General features: G+C 35.6%; 1 protein-coding gene across 1 annotated transcript; it reads left to right on the forward strand.

Annotated features, from left to right (window-relative positions):
- The first annotated feature begins 1511 nt into the window (after positions 1 to 1511).
- On the forward strand, positions 1512 to 10941 carry LOC107290088 (vomeronasal type-2 receptor 26-like). Its single transcript, XM_015818935.1, has 6 exons — positions 1512 to 1603; positions 2352 to 2643; positions 4967 to 5827; positions 6419 to 6646; positions 7129 to 7255; positions 10040 to 10941. The coding sequence occupies exons 1-6, from the start codon at positions 1512 to 1514 to the stop codon at positions 10939 to 10941; spliced, it is 2502 nt and encodes an 833-aa protein (XP_015674421.1).
- Positions 10942 to 14563: the final 3622 nt, after the last annotated feature.

The following is a 14563-nucleotide window of genomic DNA, read 5'->3' on the forward strand; positions in this document are numbered from 1 at the left end:
TGTCCTAGGCTGTTCATACGCCATCGCATTTCCCTACTGTGACCGTTGGAACGTTCCGGCACACTGGGTCGGTGGCAAAGGGAAAAATCTTTCCCTACTCAAGGTGATCACCCTTGCGAGGGTCCCTCTAAAATTCTCACCCCTGTTATGGGGCTCTAAGAGTTGAAGCCTGAACCCTGATCCATCAGCCAACGCAACACATGACCATGAGGATGCTGCAACGGTTGTGTGAAAAATGGTCATAAGTCACATTTTTCAGTGCCATTGTAACTTTGAACTGTCATTAAATGAACTGTTGTAAGTTGAGGACTACATATTGGATTTATGTTAATGCTGCTACCTGATTTTGTAAAAGAAACAATAAATGAACTACTTCTCATTTAAAAAGAAAAGAAACATTGAAGTAGATGAGAGGTTATTTTTACTTTGCTTTTTTAAAGTTTTAATGGCTAAAAGGCTGAGTTATAAAATAAATAGCCCACTTTTCATATGTAAAGCAGTGTCAAAGTATGGACACCAAATGAAAAAATGTCAAGAAAATTTATGGTGGCAGAATTTAAAACAAATGTTCAGCATAAAAAGGTTTATTAGAATATCCGCAGTCTACTTCTTTTGAGTCCTTCTCTGTGTCTCTGAGTGTGTTTGGTGTTAAGTGATTTGGACTGAACAGTCTATAACTATACTCCACTTATTCCTGTTTAGGCAGAAATGATTCATATTTATATTACAATCAATCATTTGATGGCTCTTCATTTATAAAGTTTAGGTCTGGCCTGCTAATTTCTTTGATCATCCAAAGTTGGCTTACATTATCAGCAAACCACCTTCACAATACCATCTCAAACAAAACCATGAAAATCTCAAGCATGTCTCTTGGTATGATCACTTGGCCCAATATCACTATCAAACTGTTCCAAAAATATGAATGTGGCTTTCAATCATTCAAATATTCCTCATTGTTCATCCTTGCCAAATGCCCTAGTTCCTTTAAGAATTCAAATGAAAACAATAGTTGAACTTTAAAAAGCATGATTTCTTCAGGTTTTCCCTAGGGAACAGCACTCTGACTTAAAAATTACTTTCTTGTTTGTGCATCTAAATTACTATTATTAATTCTACTGTCAGTCCAAATCCCATGGAAATTCAATGCCCAACACTAATAAAAAAGACTGACATAAGATGTTGCTTCTCTCTCTTTTTCTTAAAATATGGATACTATTTAGAGATCAAGAGAAACATGGCTGGCTTCTGCATGGATAAGGATCCCCAGGTTTGATCCTCGATAGATCAAGATTAAAATTTAAAGACTCAAGATGTGTAAATTGCAGAAATGTTAATGACTTTGTTCTAGAAATAAGAGGGTTTCTTAGAGTTTTGCCCTTTTAATGGGAATGGCAATTTTACTGATCTTAATGCTAGTGTTGAGTGCCCATGTGGTGTGCATGACATATAGGTGCAGCATCTTTCATTCATATCCTCCATATCACAAGTACAATCATCCAGGAGACCTTATGGTTGGTGGAATTTCATCTCAAGTTGGTCCAGTCTCTGAAGACATTACCTTTAAAGATCATCCCTCACCAGTATTGTTTGGACAGTTTATGTAAGGGATTTTATTGTTATTTATTTTTATTTTTCTGCATTTGTATTTCTTGAAATAATAGATTATAGCGTTGCCATCCAAAAATAACAGTTAATTGACTGGGTTGAAGTTAAGGAGATCCTTAGAACAGCATTTCTTTTCTCAACCAGGTAAAATATAGTGTGGAATATAATGAGATGTTTAAAGCAAACTTCCAAAACTGAGCACCATCAAATAGCTGGGATTCCATGCTTATAAATCTCAATTATTGCTATTCTGCCTGAGCACTACTGTGGGGCAGGTAGCTTGGGGAAGTTTGATTTAGAACTCTTTTGCATTTTTCTACATACTCCTCTTAAATGATATACATTAATTAGTCTTGCACCTAATAACTCTTTTAAACACATTACAAGATTTTCAACTAACAATACAAGAGTGTCTGGAAGCCTGGTTCTCTGCCAGAGGATTGAGTATCTTTCTTTTACAAAGTGACATTATATATGTGGATTTCAGACATTCCCTGTGTTTATGTCTGAAATCATTTGCACAATTTTTCTGCAGAAATATCTTAGTTCCAACAATAAATATTGACTTCTTTATCAATGTACACATGTACTTATATTAATCCACATCCTGAGGACTTTTAATTTACTCTATCAGAAAGACAGAATTACTTGATGGGGTTTGTCTGCTATAGTATAATTACTGATTATAATATAAGAACAGGTATAGAATATCCTTTTGATGTGCAATACTTCTCTAATTGTAGTGGAGTTCCTAAAAATTACCAACACATCCTGGCTTTAGCATTTGCAGTAAAGGAGATCAATGAAAACTCACAAATCTTACCCAATCTCACCCTGGGCTTCCATATTTATGATAGTTATGACATTGCTCAAAGGACTTATCAAGCTACCATGCTGCTTCTATCAGCAACTGAGAGACTGGTCCCCAACTACCTATGTAACATCCAGAATAAAGTCTTAGCTGTTATTGGAGGACTGGATGCTGAAATCTCCCTTCATGTGGCAACTATCTTGGATATCTATAAGATTCCACAGGTAGGTGGGATATCCTTGCATGCAAATGTCATGCTACTTATACTGACTTACTTTCACAATGCAGTTTTGTTTTGCAGCATTATTTATAATCAGGTAAATAGTTCAGAAGTTGAAAAAAATGTCTTAAAACAGATTTACTTGTTTTTGTGCTGGACTTAGGCTCGCATTGCCCATTTATTTCATTTATTTGAAATTATTGGGGAAAGGTTGGTTTTATGTCTCTAAACAACCTCATGGATTGGACTACAATAATATGCAAATTTTTGTGGTTCAGTATTTGCTATTTTCTTAGCAAAATGCATGAACCATACCATAAATAGTTGGTTGATTTAGTTTGATGCACCATATTTCACAAACAGTATAACAATCTTTTTAGCCTGGTCTTTGTGTTAAGGTTTTGAGTTTCAATAAGATTTTATCAAAATCAATCTCAGAAATTAATCTTTAATTAATCTATTGTTACCAAAGTGACCAACATTCAAGTGATTAGTATAATCCGTAATGTGAAATTTATCTTATTCCCTTTAAACAAGATGAATCAAGCTCTGCATATAGAAAGATTTTTGCAATGTTCATTAATATTTTTGTTATTAATATGGTTAAAGACAAGTGTTTTGGAAAACTATCAGTATTTTCAATATCTGTAAAATTTAATTGCACATTAATAAATAATTATTATCTCCAGTTAAGTACAAAATATCCAGAATAATGTCAAAGTTTTTGTTAGTGGACATGATTCCCAAATATCCATTATGTAACAGCTAAGAGAGGATAACAGATCTGCCATGATTCAATTCAGTTTTTTTCTCTTTTCCCGACCAATGATTGCATTGTTTAATCTACAAACATATTTAGCTAAGTTGTTAGAATGTGAAAGCATTTTCTAAACTATTCTTCTTCTTCCTAAATTTGGTAAAATCCCCATGACATGATCTCATCCTTTCAAATGTGATTCTTAGATCAAAAAGCTTTTTTTTTCCAGGAATCACATTTTCAAAACACTTTTGAAAAAGCATGTTCCTCTTCAATTTCCAGATGATACCTGTTTCTAGGTGCAGCAAGAACCATCATCCTCATTTCAGTAATTCAAGCACACACATACATGAACAATACAGTGACAACAATCAGGGTATGGTTATGAAGGGAGAGTTAGTGGATTTTTATATATAGCAGTTTGTCCTATCAGTTTTTGGTATTGATTGTCCTTGCTCATCTTTGCTAGTTGCAGCTTATCTGAATGTTGCTTAATAGGAACAAGAGAAGAAAATAAGGCTGATTTTTTTTTTAATTTTCAGTTGCTGCTTTGAATGGTATATAAGTAGAATTTATTTCTACATGTCTGTTTATCACTAATTTCTTCTAGAAACTTTCTTGCTTTCTTACACTTAGCATAATATAAAATGTGTACCACTTCCCAAATAAAACTATCTCTGTTGTGAAATTAAAAGAATTTCACATCTTTTGACTACCAGCTAACAGTCATGAGTACGTTCTATAAATCTTATACTTTATCATATTTGTCATGCATGGTCAAGTCAAATCAATCAGATCAAATCTTTATTACATTCATAGGCCAATCCTTACATTATATGTTGTAAATAAACACTTTGTTTTCTCAGCTAAAGAATCTTTGGGAATGCATAGAAGGTTTTGAAAATATGTTGTTATATTGTGCGCTACAGAGATGCCAGAAGATTTTAGTAAACCTTTCATTGATTCTTAAATGTTTTTGATGTATAACAGAGATTTTTTTTCATGGGTTCAATTTCATAATTCCTTATGAAATTAAAATTTTTCTTCTTATATAGCAAAAGATATTACAAAAAACGGAACTTCTCTAACTTGAAGTAATTGTTTTGATTCACCATCAACTATAGAAATATACCCTTTTAAAAATTTACATCAACATACAAATCCCTTTGTCCATCTCTGCATGTAGACAAACCTCCCAGGTATATCTGTGCATGTGTACAAACAAGATTATACATCCTCTTTTGATATTTTGAAAATATGAAACAGGAATTATCCATCACCTATGAATCTACTGCTTGGTTTTAGATATATTCTTATCAAAATTCCTCCAGATCTGGAGCATCACTGAGTGGCAATCAACAGCCTTCCAACACCTTCCATGCAGTCATGCCTTCCACAACTACAAATTCCAAGAATAGGAATTCAGGGAATTTTCATCTCAACAAGGCAGGCAAGGCTCTTTAAAAGGGTTGGTATAAGGATTATTAATTCAATATACTGTATGTTGATAGTTTTGAACACTTGAAAATGTTCTCTAGGTGTTATTCTTACCTCCTTTTCTTTTTTCTAGCTCATTTATGGCTCTGCTCCAATAATGAATGATAAAATCCCAGGGCTTTCATTTTATCAGATGGTTCCCCCAGAAACTCTTCAGCATAAAGGGATTCTCTCACTGCTCCTGCATTTTAATTGGATATGGATTGGGATTCTTATCATGGACAATGACCAGGGAGAAAAATTTGTAGAAACGATAATTCCTCTTTTTTCCCAAAATGGGGTTTGTGTTTCTTTCATTCGCCGATTCCCCAAAGTAACTGATTTCAGTAGAATTGATGGCATGCTTCAGCAGGGGGCAAAAATCTATGATACTATCATGGAGAATAAGGCAAATACAGTGGTGTATAATGGAGAATCTTTTGCAATGGGAAATTTGTTATGGCTTCAATATATTCCAAATATAGAAGAGGTGAAAAGTAAACCAAAAGGTATTGTTTGGATAATGACAGCACAGATGGAGTTCAGTTTAATCCCTGTTCAACGTGCTTGGGATCTTAAAATAATCGATGGTGCCCTTTCCTTCACAATTCATTCCACTGCTCTACCAGACTTTAGATCATTTGCTGAGAAACAAAATCCCTTCAGCACAAATAAAGATACATTTATCAGACAGTTCTGGCAAGAAGCCTTTGACTGTGTATTCCCAGATATCACTATGAGTGATATAGAGGAGAATATTTGCAATGGTAAAGAGAATTTGGAGAGCCTTCCTGGAACTCTTTTTGAAATGGATATGACTGGCCACAGCTACAGCATCTACAATGCTATTCATGCCATAGCTCATGCTTTACATGCTCTATCCTCCTCTAGAAATACTGCGAGATCAATGATAGGTAGAGTAGGAAGGAAGATTCATAATCAAGATTTTTGGCAGGTAATATCCTCATTAGGCATAATACTATGAGTGATGGGAACCGTATTCTATTTTGACTGATGTCCCCTGCTTTAGAATTGAAAAATAAAATTATGCTTCCATCAGAATGCTGAACTTCTTTATATATTTTCTTTATTTTAAGTATTGATTACTATATGACTATTGTCTACTGTTTTATTTTAGGACTCTTCCTATGTTAGTTAACTCATAATTATAACTTTAGAAAATTTATTTTCCAACTCCCATGATTCTTATTAGAAATATATCTGTCTATATCTATATGTCTTTATGATTCTCCAACTCCAGAAGTCAGAATCACTCTGATTTTTTTTTCTGTTAAGCAAAATTTTAGGGGAAAGTTAGGAGAGTGTTAATCATAACCCTTAGCTCCACCTCATTTTTGAACAAAAATAATTTGTGGTCTCCAATTGATCCTTTTAATTCTATTTGATTCTATTTTCTCTTCAATTGCAATACAATGAGGGAAAAATGATCTAGAATGCTATTAAATCTTTTCTGTTGTAAAATATATCAGCATGGCGACTGGCAATTTAGTCTTTCCAAATACTTGCATTTTTCCTTTCAATTTAGCTCCACTATTTTCTGAGAAATGTTGCTTTTAACAATGGTGCTGGGGAACCAGTGTCCTTTGATCAGAATGGAATTGTAGCAGCTGGACTTGATATTCTCAACTTGATTGCTTTCCCAAACCATTCATTTCTTCATGTGAAAGTTGGAAGTGTGGATCATTCAGCTCTTCCAGATAAAATATTAACCATTAATGATGAGATGATTACATGGCACAGCTGGTTTAACCAGGTAGGGTTTATTTATTGTTCCTAGTACTGAATTAACATGTTTTTTCCAGTTTGATATATAAATTCATATTATTGGACAATAGTAAAATCTTATATAAACTTTTTTTCATATAAGCAACTTCAAAGTCTCATTATCAGATATGATTATATGTGACATAAAGATTAATTAGGTGTTAGTTTGTGGGGCATCATGTTTCACGATATAATAATAAGACAATCATGTCTCATTCCCAACCCACTTGTGCCCATGCTACATTTATTCTTAAGAATCCAGGATTTTTTTGCTTTTCCCAACTCATGATTGTAGTTGTTTAATTTAAAAACAAGTATATTCCACTGAACTTATGCAATGTAAAAATGTTTTTCAAATGAGTACTCCTATCCCTAATCTGGTATGATGTCCATGGCATGTTCTCATCATTTCAAATGTGGTCAATGGAATAAAAAACTTACAAATATACACTTTTCCTCTTTAATTTCCAGGTAATACCCATCTCTATCTGCAGTGAGAGCTGTTATCCTGGTTTCAGCAAAAAAGTGAAGGAGGGAGAGCCATTTTGCTGCTATGACTGTATCCTATGCCCAGAAGGGAGAGTTTCAACCGAGAATGGTAAGAGATATTCATCACCTCCTGATTTTCTTTTCTAAAAAAAGAAATAAATTCTGATTAAATTCAACATGGCATGAGCTCTATAATATGCAGAATATATTTCTGAAACTAGAGATTAATCATTTCCGCTCTCAGGAATATTCAATTATACATTGATCATTAATTTTCAGTGGTGATCATAATCATGACTAAATTAAGTTAACAGCTCTTCATTTATACACTGTGAACTATCATCCAAACATCTATGAAGCATCACCACAATTGTGTATTGATACCTGACCCCTCTTTATATCACTTTCCCCATCCTCTAGAGTCCTGATCTGTTGGACTACAATTCCAATCATACCCAATTAATATTATGAAAATAACTGAAATCCAGTAGATCTGAAGTATAACAACTTTCAAACAAAATTACAGTAGAATAGCCATGTTAAAAAATATTTATCTTGGACCCTAAATAAATAAATTTGTATCCTGAAAAAAACCCAGTGCAAACATTCCTAATAGACTATATTTTTTAAACAGCCAAACAGACATAAACCACACCAGTTTTAATCCCTGGATTATGCTAAACCTTTCACTAAATATCCATTTATTTTCACCCATTTAGTTTCACTTCAATCACATACTGCTGTTGCAACATTTAGCAACCACAATTTAATTCCAATTGTGTTCCATTCTTCAACCTTTTTATGATATACTTCTTTTCAATCAACAAACTTATGATAAATCCTCTTGTTCACATACTGTCAAGTCTTTAGAGGCCATATGAATCAGAAGACTAAAACCACTTGAATTTCTGAATTGATGTTTATCATTAATAGTTAAAGAAATAAAATCTTGAAAGCCTACCAACATGATTTTTCACATTAGTTTATACCTACTTTAATTATGCTTCTTGGTTGTGTCCCTACCCCCACCCCCTTGGACTATGGAGTCTCTTCTGTAATGGACTGCTCTCTCTACCTTGTATTCAGTTGTCTGTTAAACATTCTACCATACTTCCTCTCTCATTACTCACCCTAATTTCCACTATGAATTTTATGGTTCCCTATTCTCCATAGCACAGGGAGAGGTACATACAGTATATGTCCTGAATGACAGCAGACAAGACTGAAAGGGAAGATACTGTTATATCTGATCTGAAACAGCAATTTACAAAATGGACAGGGCAGGGAGTAAAGTGACTTCTTCTCCCTGGTGATCAAAATCTGGCAAGGCAACAGGCACTTAAAGAGAATGAGGCTTGGGTGGAAATTTCAGATGGAACTTTGGAACCATCTTTCCTCACCATACGAGAGGCACAGGACAGTGCAGGTCTTAAAGATCTGGCTTATTGACAAGCTTGGACCAGAATGAGTAGAGTCTCCATTTTATGAGAATTCTGCAAAATACCTTCCCAGGCACACCTCACATCTCCCTGTACTTTTCCTTTCACTTTTATTATTTTTCCCTCATATAGCTAAATAATAATAGTGTTTTTCAAATTGCCAGTAACAGATGCAATGTTACACAATACAGAAACAAGCAATCCACACCTTTAACTTAATCATTTAATAATAATGTTAACATTAATACCAACATCTGCATCCTTATCACTTTTTAGCATTTTCACAAAATGTATTTTACTTCTGTTTTATTATATTCAAGACCATTCTTCAACATATATTGTTCCCACACAAATCTCTGAAATATTCTTTCAAGAATTCCATCAGCTCAGTTTTATCTGAAATCATTCCATCATTGATTTTTAATTCCATTCACTCTGCTGGAGATTTCTTGTTTGGAACATTTTCCAACTTCCCAAACTATGTTTTACTTCCATCAAAATTAGTCTGCACTTTTAGTCAGTCAGTCAGTCAGTCAGTCAGTCAGTCAGTCAGTCAGTTAGTTAGTTAGTTAGTTAGTTAGTTGGTTAGTTAGTTAACATAAACACTACTCAATCACAGTGACTTTAGGCAGCTTACAAGCAATAAAAACACAACACATAAAATAAAAAAATAAAACATAAAAAAACAATAACCCCCACCCCCCAGCAACAACACACAGTCAAATGAGCCATTTGACTCTGGCTTCCCCTGGACAGCTGGCAAAACCAAGTCTTCAGGGCCTTATGAAAGAGTATAAAAATAGGGGCCAGTCTAATTTCTGAAGGAATGATATTCCAAAGAGAGGGAGGCATAAACAAGAAGGCCCTTTTTCTGCATCCCACCAGATGTATCTCCTTAGGGGTACAGGACCTGCAACATTAATCTTAATTATTCCTTATTCTTTTTCAATACATTTTTCATACTGCATTCTATGATATACATTAACTTTCTGTCAAGCTCATTTGTTCAGCCATGTCTTAGATGTGTTTGTTCCCAACTACACTTTTTTCACTTATCATTCCATCCATTCCTTTTTCAAATTTTCCAAAGGTGAGGCAACACATTTCTGTGGCAATTTGTGACATAACTATGTTACTGCTCTTTCCATTAATTTTCTTGCGGTATAAACTCTCTTCTATCACTTTTGCATATCAAATTTGTATTTCTCATTCTGCAATTATTTTATTTGGCAAATGATAGGTAGATAAAAAAGATAAATATCAAATACTTAAAAAAAAATGAAACTAGTATGCCAGTTACATTAAAAGGTATCTTGGTAATCTTAAAATTATGCAGATTACCAAATATAAAGATTATATGTTTAAAATCATAAATTAATTTTATTATTATGCCATTCTGGATAAATATACAGAATATGTATGAGAAAAGCATCACATCATTTGTTCTTTTTCAGATAGAAAAGAATGTTCCAGATGTGAAGACAAATACTATCCAAACAAGAAACACAGTTTTTGTATTCCCAAAAGTATTAGTTTCTTGACCTACAAAGAACCATTAGGAATCAGTTTAGCCTGTCTTTCACATTCTTTTTCTTTGACTACTGTTCTTGTGCTTGGAGCATTTATAAGGCACCACAACACTCCTATTGTGGTAGCTAACAACCGGGACCTGACCTATACACTCCTCATTGCCCTCCTGTTCTGCTTCCTTTCAGCACTGCTATTCATTGGTCAACCAGGAAAATTTACCTGTCTCCTAAGACAAACAACATTTGGCATGGTCTTCTCAGTGGCTGTTTCTTCGGTTCTGGCAAAAACCATCACAGTGGTTCTGGCTTTTATGGCTACCAAACCAGGATCCAGGATGAGAAAATGGGTGGGGAAAAAATTAACTAATTGCATTATTGTTTCCTGCTCTCTGATCCAAGCAGGCATTTGTACTCTGTGGCTGATTTTTGCTCCCCCATTCCCAGATGTTGATATGTTCTCAGTGACTGAAGAAATTATCCTGCAATGTAATGAAGGCTCTGTGATCATATTTTACTGTGTCCTTGGCTACATGGGTTTCCTAGCTCTTATCAGTTTCACTACAGCTTTTCTTGCCAGGAAATTACCTGACACTTTCAATGAAGCCAAGTTCATCACATTTAGCATGTTAGTTTTTTGCAGTGTTTGGTTATCCTTTGTCCCAGCATACCTGAGCTCTAAGGGGAAATACATGGTAGCTGTGGAGATCTTTTCCATCTTAGCCTCTAGTGCTGGGCTTTTGGGTTGCATATTTTCCCCCAAATGTTATATAATTGTGTTTCGGCCAGACCTGAACAACAGAGAACAACTAATGAGAAAAAAGTACTGATTAATATAATCACTTTATTCTCTTTCAAATTTTAATATAGATGTTTCATTCCTATACAATATAGAATATTCATGAACTGTGCCTTTCAGATAATGATTTATATATTTTTCTGCATTTTCCAAATATTCTAACATTTAAGTAAAGGAGAATGATGCATCTAACCTTTTTATCAGTTCTTAATACTTTATTTTGTTTTTCAGCATCTTTTCTGAAGAACAAACATTTTTTGTTCCATTATTACTTATTTAATGATGAGAACAAAATTCAGTGATGGTATTGTTAGTGTGGGATCATGTATCACCTTTCTGGAATTTGTCAGAAACCAATTTCTGAGATGTATACATGACTTAGTAAATCTGGAATGAGACTGGTGGATAAATGGTCTAATATATTCAGGGTCAGTTGGTAACTGGACAATCATACTTGAGTTTGGTTGGGCTATTTGAACAGGAGAAATGAGAAGAAGTATCTGACAACAATAGATGCCAGGAGGTTTAGTGAGAAGTGCAAATGAGTTACAAATGGTTTAAGTTCTGGATATAAAGTCTAACCTATCATTTTTATTAATTCTGTAACTATCAACTATGAAGCACAGCTAGCATGTCTAGAATATAATCAATATAATATGATACAAGATTGTCCTTGTATCAGTGACATCCTACAGCTGGATAATTTCTCAGCAACAACAGAGTGTCTTCTCTCTATATGGAGTAGTTGGAAGGACCTGGCATCTTGCTCTCAGATTCAAAGAGACTGCCAATCATTATTAGTTACTTAGTTACAGCTGTATTTGAAATGTAAAAAGATCTTGAGAAATATGGCAAAGATATGCTGCCTAGGGAATGATCAGATAAGCTGCACAGTGGGCAGAGCAAGAGGCTTGGAAGGGACCCTCCCTAAATGATGGTGGAAAAATTGTATTTTCAGACTTGCAAAGTTCTATTAATGCAGTCTTATAATAAAGTAGAATTAGTTTATCTAGTTTTGTTTTCGTCTCTGATCTACTGGTAAGGCTGACCTCACTTTTGTTACAACTTCAGAAATAAGCACAAGTTCAGATGGATTTCGTGCCTAAAACTATGTCACCTAGCTGTACCAACAGGACAGAGTTATTTGCCTGTACAGTTCCATTCCCCCCCCCCCCCCATAATATCCTCAATAAGAGAACAAACTGCACTTGAAACCATGGAGCCACAATCTGTGACATTAGCCGCTGTAGCCTAGGAGCTCTGTGTTAGCTTTTAGACTGTTAATTGCTTAAGACATCCACAATAGCTTGTAAACTAATTGTAGGTATTGAACAGCAGATGATTATTTGATTGTCATTTATACCAGCAACTTCAACAATTATTTAACAAATTCTATTTATTGAATGTTAATTGAAGTTTCATTTTGAACTGTCCAAATGGATGTCTTCTTAAAAATCCATAGCATTTGATGCTATTTGTACTTTCACTCTAGAAGACCTTACTTTATGGCAATGGACACAATACATTTGATTGCAATATGTGTGTCCATTCTCACTTGAAGCTGGGAATTGGCAGACATGAGTTGCTATGTAGTTCTGGAGCTGCAAGCAAAGTTAAGGGGAGTATTATCCTACAATAAGTGAAAAACTACTTATTAGGCCAATACATTTATTATATACAAAATGAATAGATAAAATTCCCCTTCTCAGTTTTACCCCATCTTCAGTTAGTCTCTGACCCAAAGTATGTTCATCAAATTGAACTGAAACCCAACACCTAAAGATGTTTTTTGTTGAAATTGGCATATAGAAAAAGGAAAGGCAACACTCTGTTGAACTAGCACTTTACCTTTTTTAATGAAAAACTGGGATGGACGGGGAGAGAGAGGGGGGAGAGGGAGAGGGAGAGGGAGAGGGAGAGGGAGAGGGAGAGGGAGAGAGAGAGAGAGAGAGAGAGAGAGAGAGAGAGAGAGAGAGAGAGAGAGAGAGAGAGAGAGAGAGAGAGAGAGAGAGAGAGAGAGAGAGAGAGAGAGAGAGAGAGAGAGAGAGAGTCTGTTTCAGTTTCGGAGAATAGCAAGGATTGGGGTAGGATGAGAAACTCTTATCATGCTCATGGCTCTTATGGCTATTCTTCCTTTCAAGTCCAGACTCAAAAGAAAATGAGGAAATCTGAATACTGGAGCTCACATAGAATAGAATAGAATAGAGTAGAATAGAATAGAATAGAATAGAATAGAATAGAGTAGAATAGAGTAGAGTAGAGTAGAGTAGAGTAGAGCAGAGCAGAGCAGAGCAGAGCAGAGCAGAGCAGAGCAGAGCAGAGTAGAATAACAGAGTTGGAAGGGACCTGGGAATAGAATAGAATAGAGTAGAGTAGAGTAGAGTAGAGTAGAGTAGAGTAGAGTAGAGTAGAGCAGAGCAGAGCAGAGCAGAGCAGAGCAGAGTAGAGCAGAATAGAATAACAGAGTTGCAAGGGACCTGGGAGGTCTTATAGTCCGATCCCCTGCTCAGGCAGGAAACCTTATACCATTTCAGACAAATGGTTGTCCAATCTCTTCTTAAAAACTGCCAGTGTTGGAGCATTCACAACGTCTGGAGACAAGTTGTTCCACTGGTTAATTGTTCTAACCATCAGGAAATTTCTTCTTAGTTCTAGGTTGCTTCTCTCTTTGATTAATTTCCATCCATTGCTTCTTGTCCTGCCCTCAGTTGCTTTGGAGAATAGCTTGACTCCCTCTTCTGTGTGGCAATCCTTGAGATATTGGAACACTGCTATCATGTTACCCCTAGTCCTTTTTTCATTAAACTAGACATTACCCAATTCCAGCAACCGTTCTTTATATGTTTTAGCCTCCAGTCCCCTAATCATTTTTGTTTCTTTTCTCTGCATTCTTTCTAGAGTTTTAACATCTTTTTTACATTGTTTGACCAAACCTAGATGCAGGATTCCAAGAGTGGCTTTACCAAGGCATTATAAAGTGGTATTAACACCTTACATGATCTTGATTCTATCCCTCTGTTAATGCAGCCTAACACTGTGTTGGCTTTTTTGGCAGCTGGCTCATATTTAAGTGATTGTCCACTAAGACTCTGAGATCCCTCTTAGGTTAGGCCTAAGAAAATTGTGGCCAGGAAACAACAAGGGACCAGCAGTTAACTGATTGTTAGGCAATATTCCCCTTTCCACACATGAAAGTGTCCAGTATATGTCCCAGAATCAGGAATATATCGGGTCAAAAATCACCATCAACAATCAAAAGGATATCCAAAAGAAAGACATTCATGTTTGCTTGCAGTTATAAAACAGACTACTTTTCAACCTGTCAAATTCAGAGAACACTCTCCAGTATTGCAGCTGAGGCAAGACCCATTTCATGTCATGCACTTAGTTTCTGCAAGCTGCTCTGGGGAATTCCATACTTTATTTTGCTGTGAACACTCCCCGGGGCCACCCAGACTCCGACTGGGTGGCCCCGGGGGAGGAGGCAAGGGCAGGTCTTGAGACTGTTGTATGGGAGGAGTTTGACTCTGTGGCTCCCGAGGACGTGGACAGGATCCTGGGGGGACTGAATGCAACCACATGTTTATTGGATCCGTGCCCCTCCTGGTTGGTACTGGCAGCTCGGGAGGGAACACGAGCCTGGCTCCAGGGAA

This window comes from Protobothrops mucrosquamatus, unplaced genomic scaffold (genome assembly GCF_001527695.2).
Source record: "Protobothrops mucrosquamatus isolate PMUCROS unplaced genomic scaffold, P.Mucros_1.0 scaffold825, whole genome shotgun sequence".
Classification (NCBI taxonomy): domain Eukaryota; kingdom Metazoa; phylum Chordata; class Lepidosauria; order Squamata; family Viperidae; genus Protobothrops; species Protobothrops mucrosquamatus.

Coding starts and splice junctions, on each gene's coding strand:
- LOC107290088 (XM_015818935.1), top strand. CDS start 1,512: ATGGTTGGTGGAATTTCATCTCAAGTTGGTCCAGTCTCTGAAGACATT. Junction 2,644..4,966: donor ATATCTATAAGATTCCACAG/GTAGGTGGGATA, acceptor TCTTTTTTCTAG/CTCATTTATGGCTCTGCTCC. Junction 5,828..6,418: donor ATAATCAAGATTTTTGGCAG/GTAATATCCTCA, acceptor CTTTCAATTTAG/CTCCACTATTTTCTGAGAAA.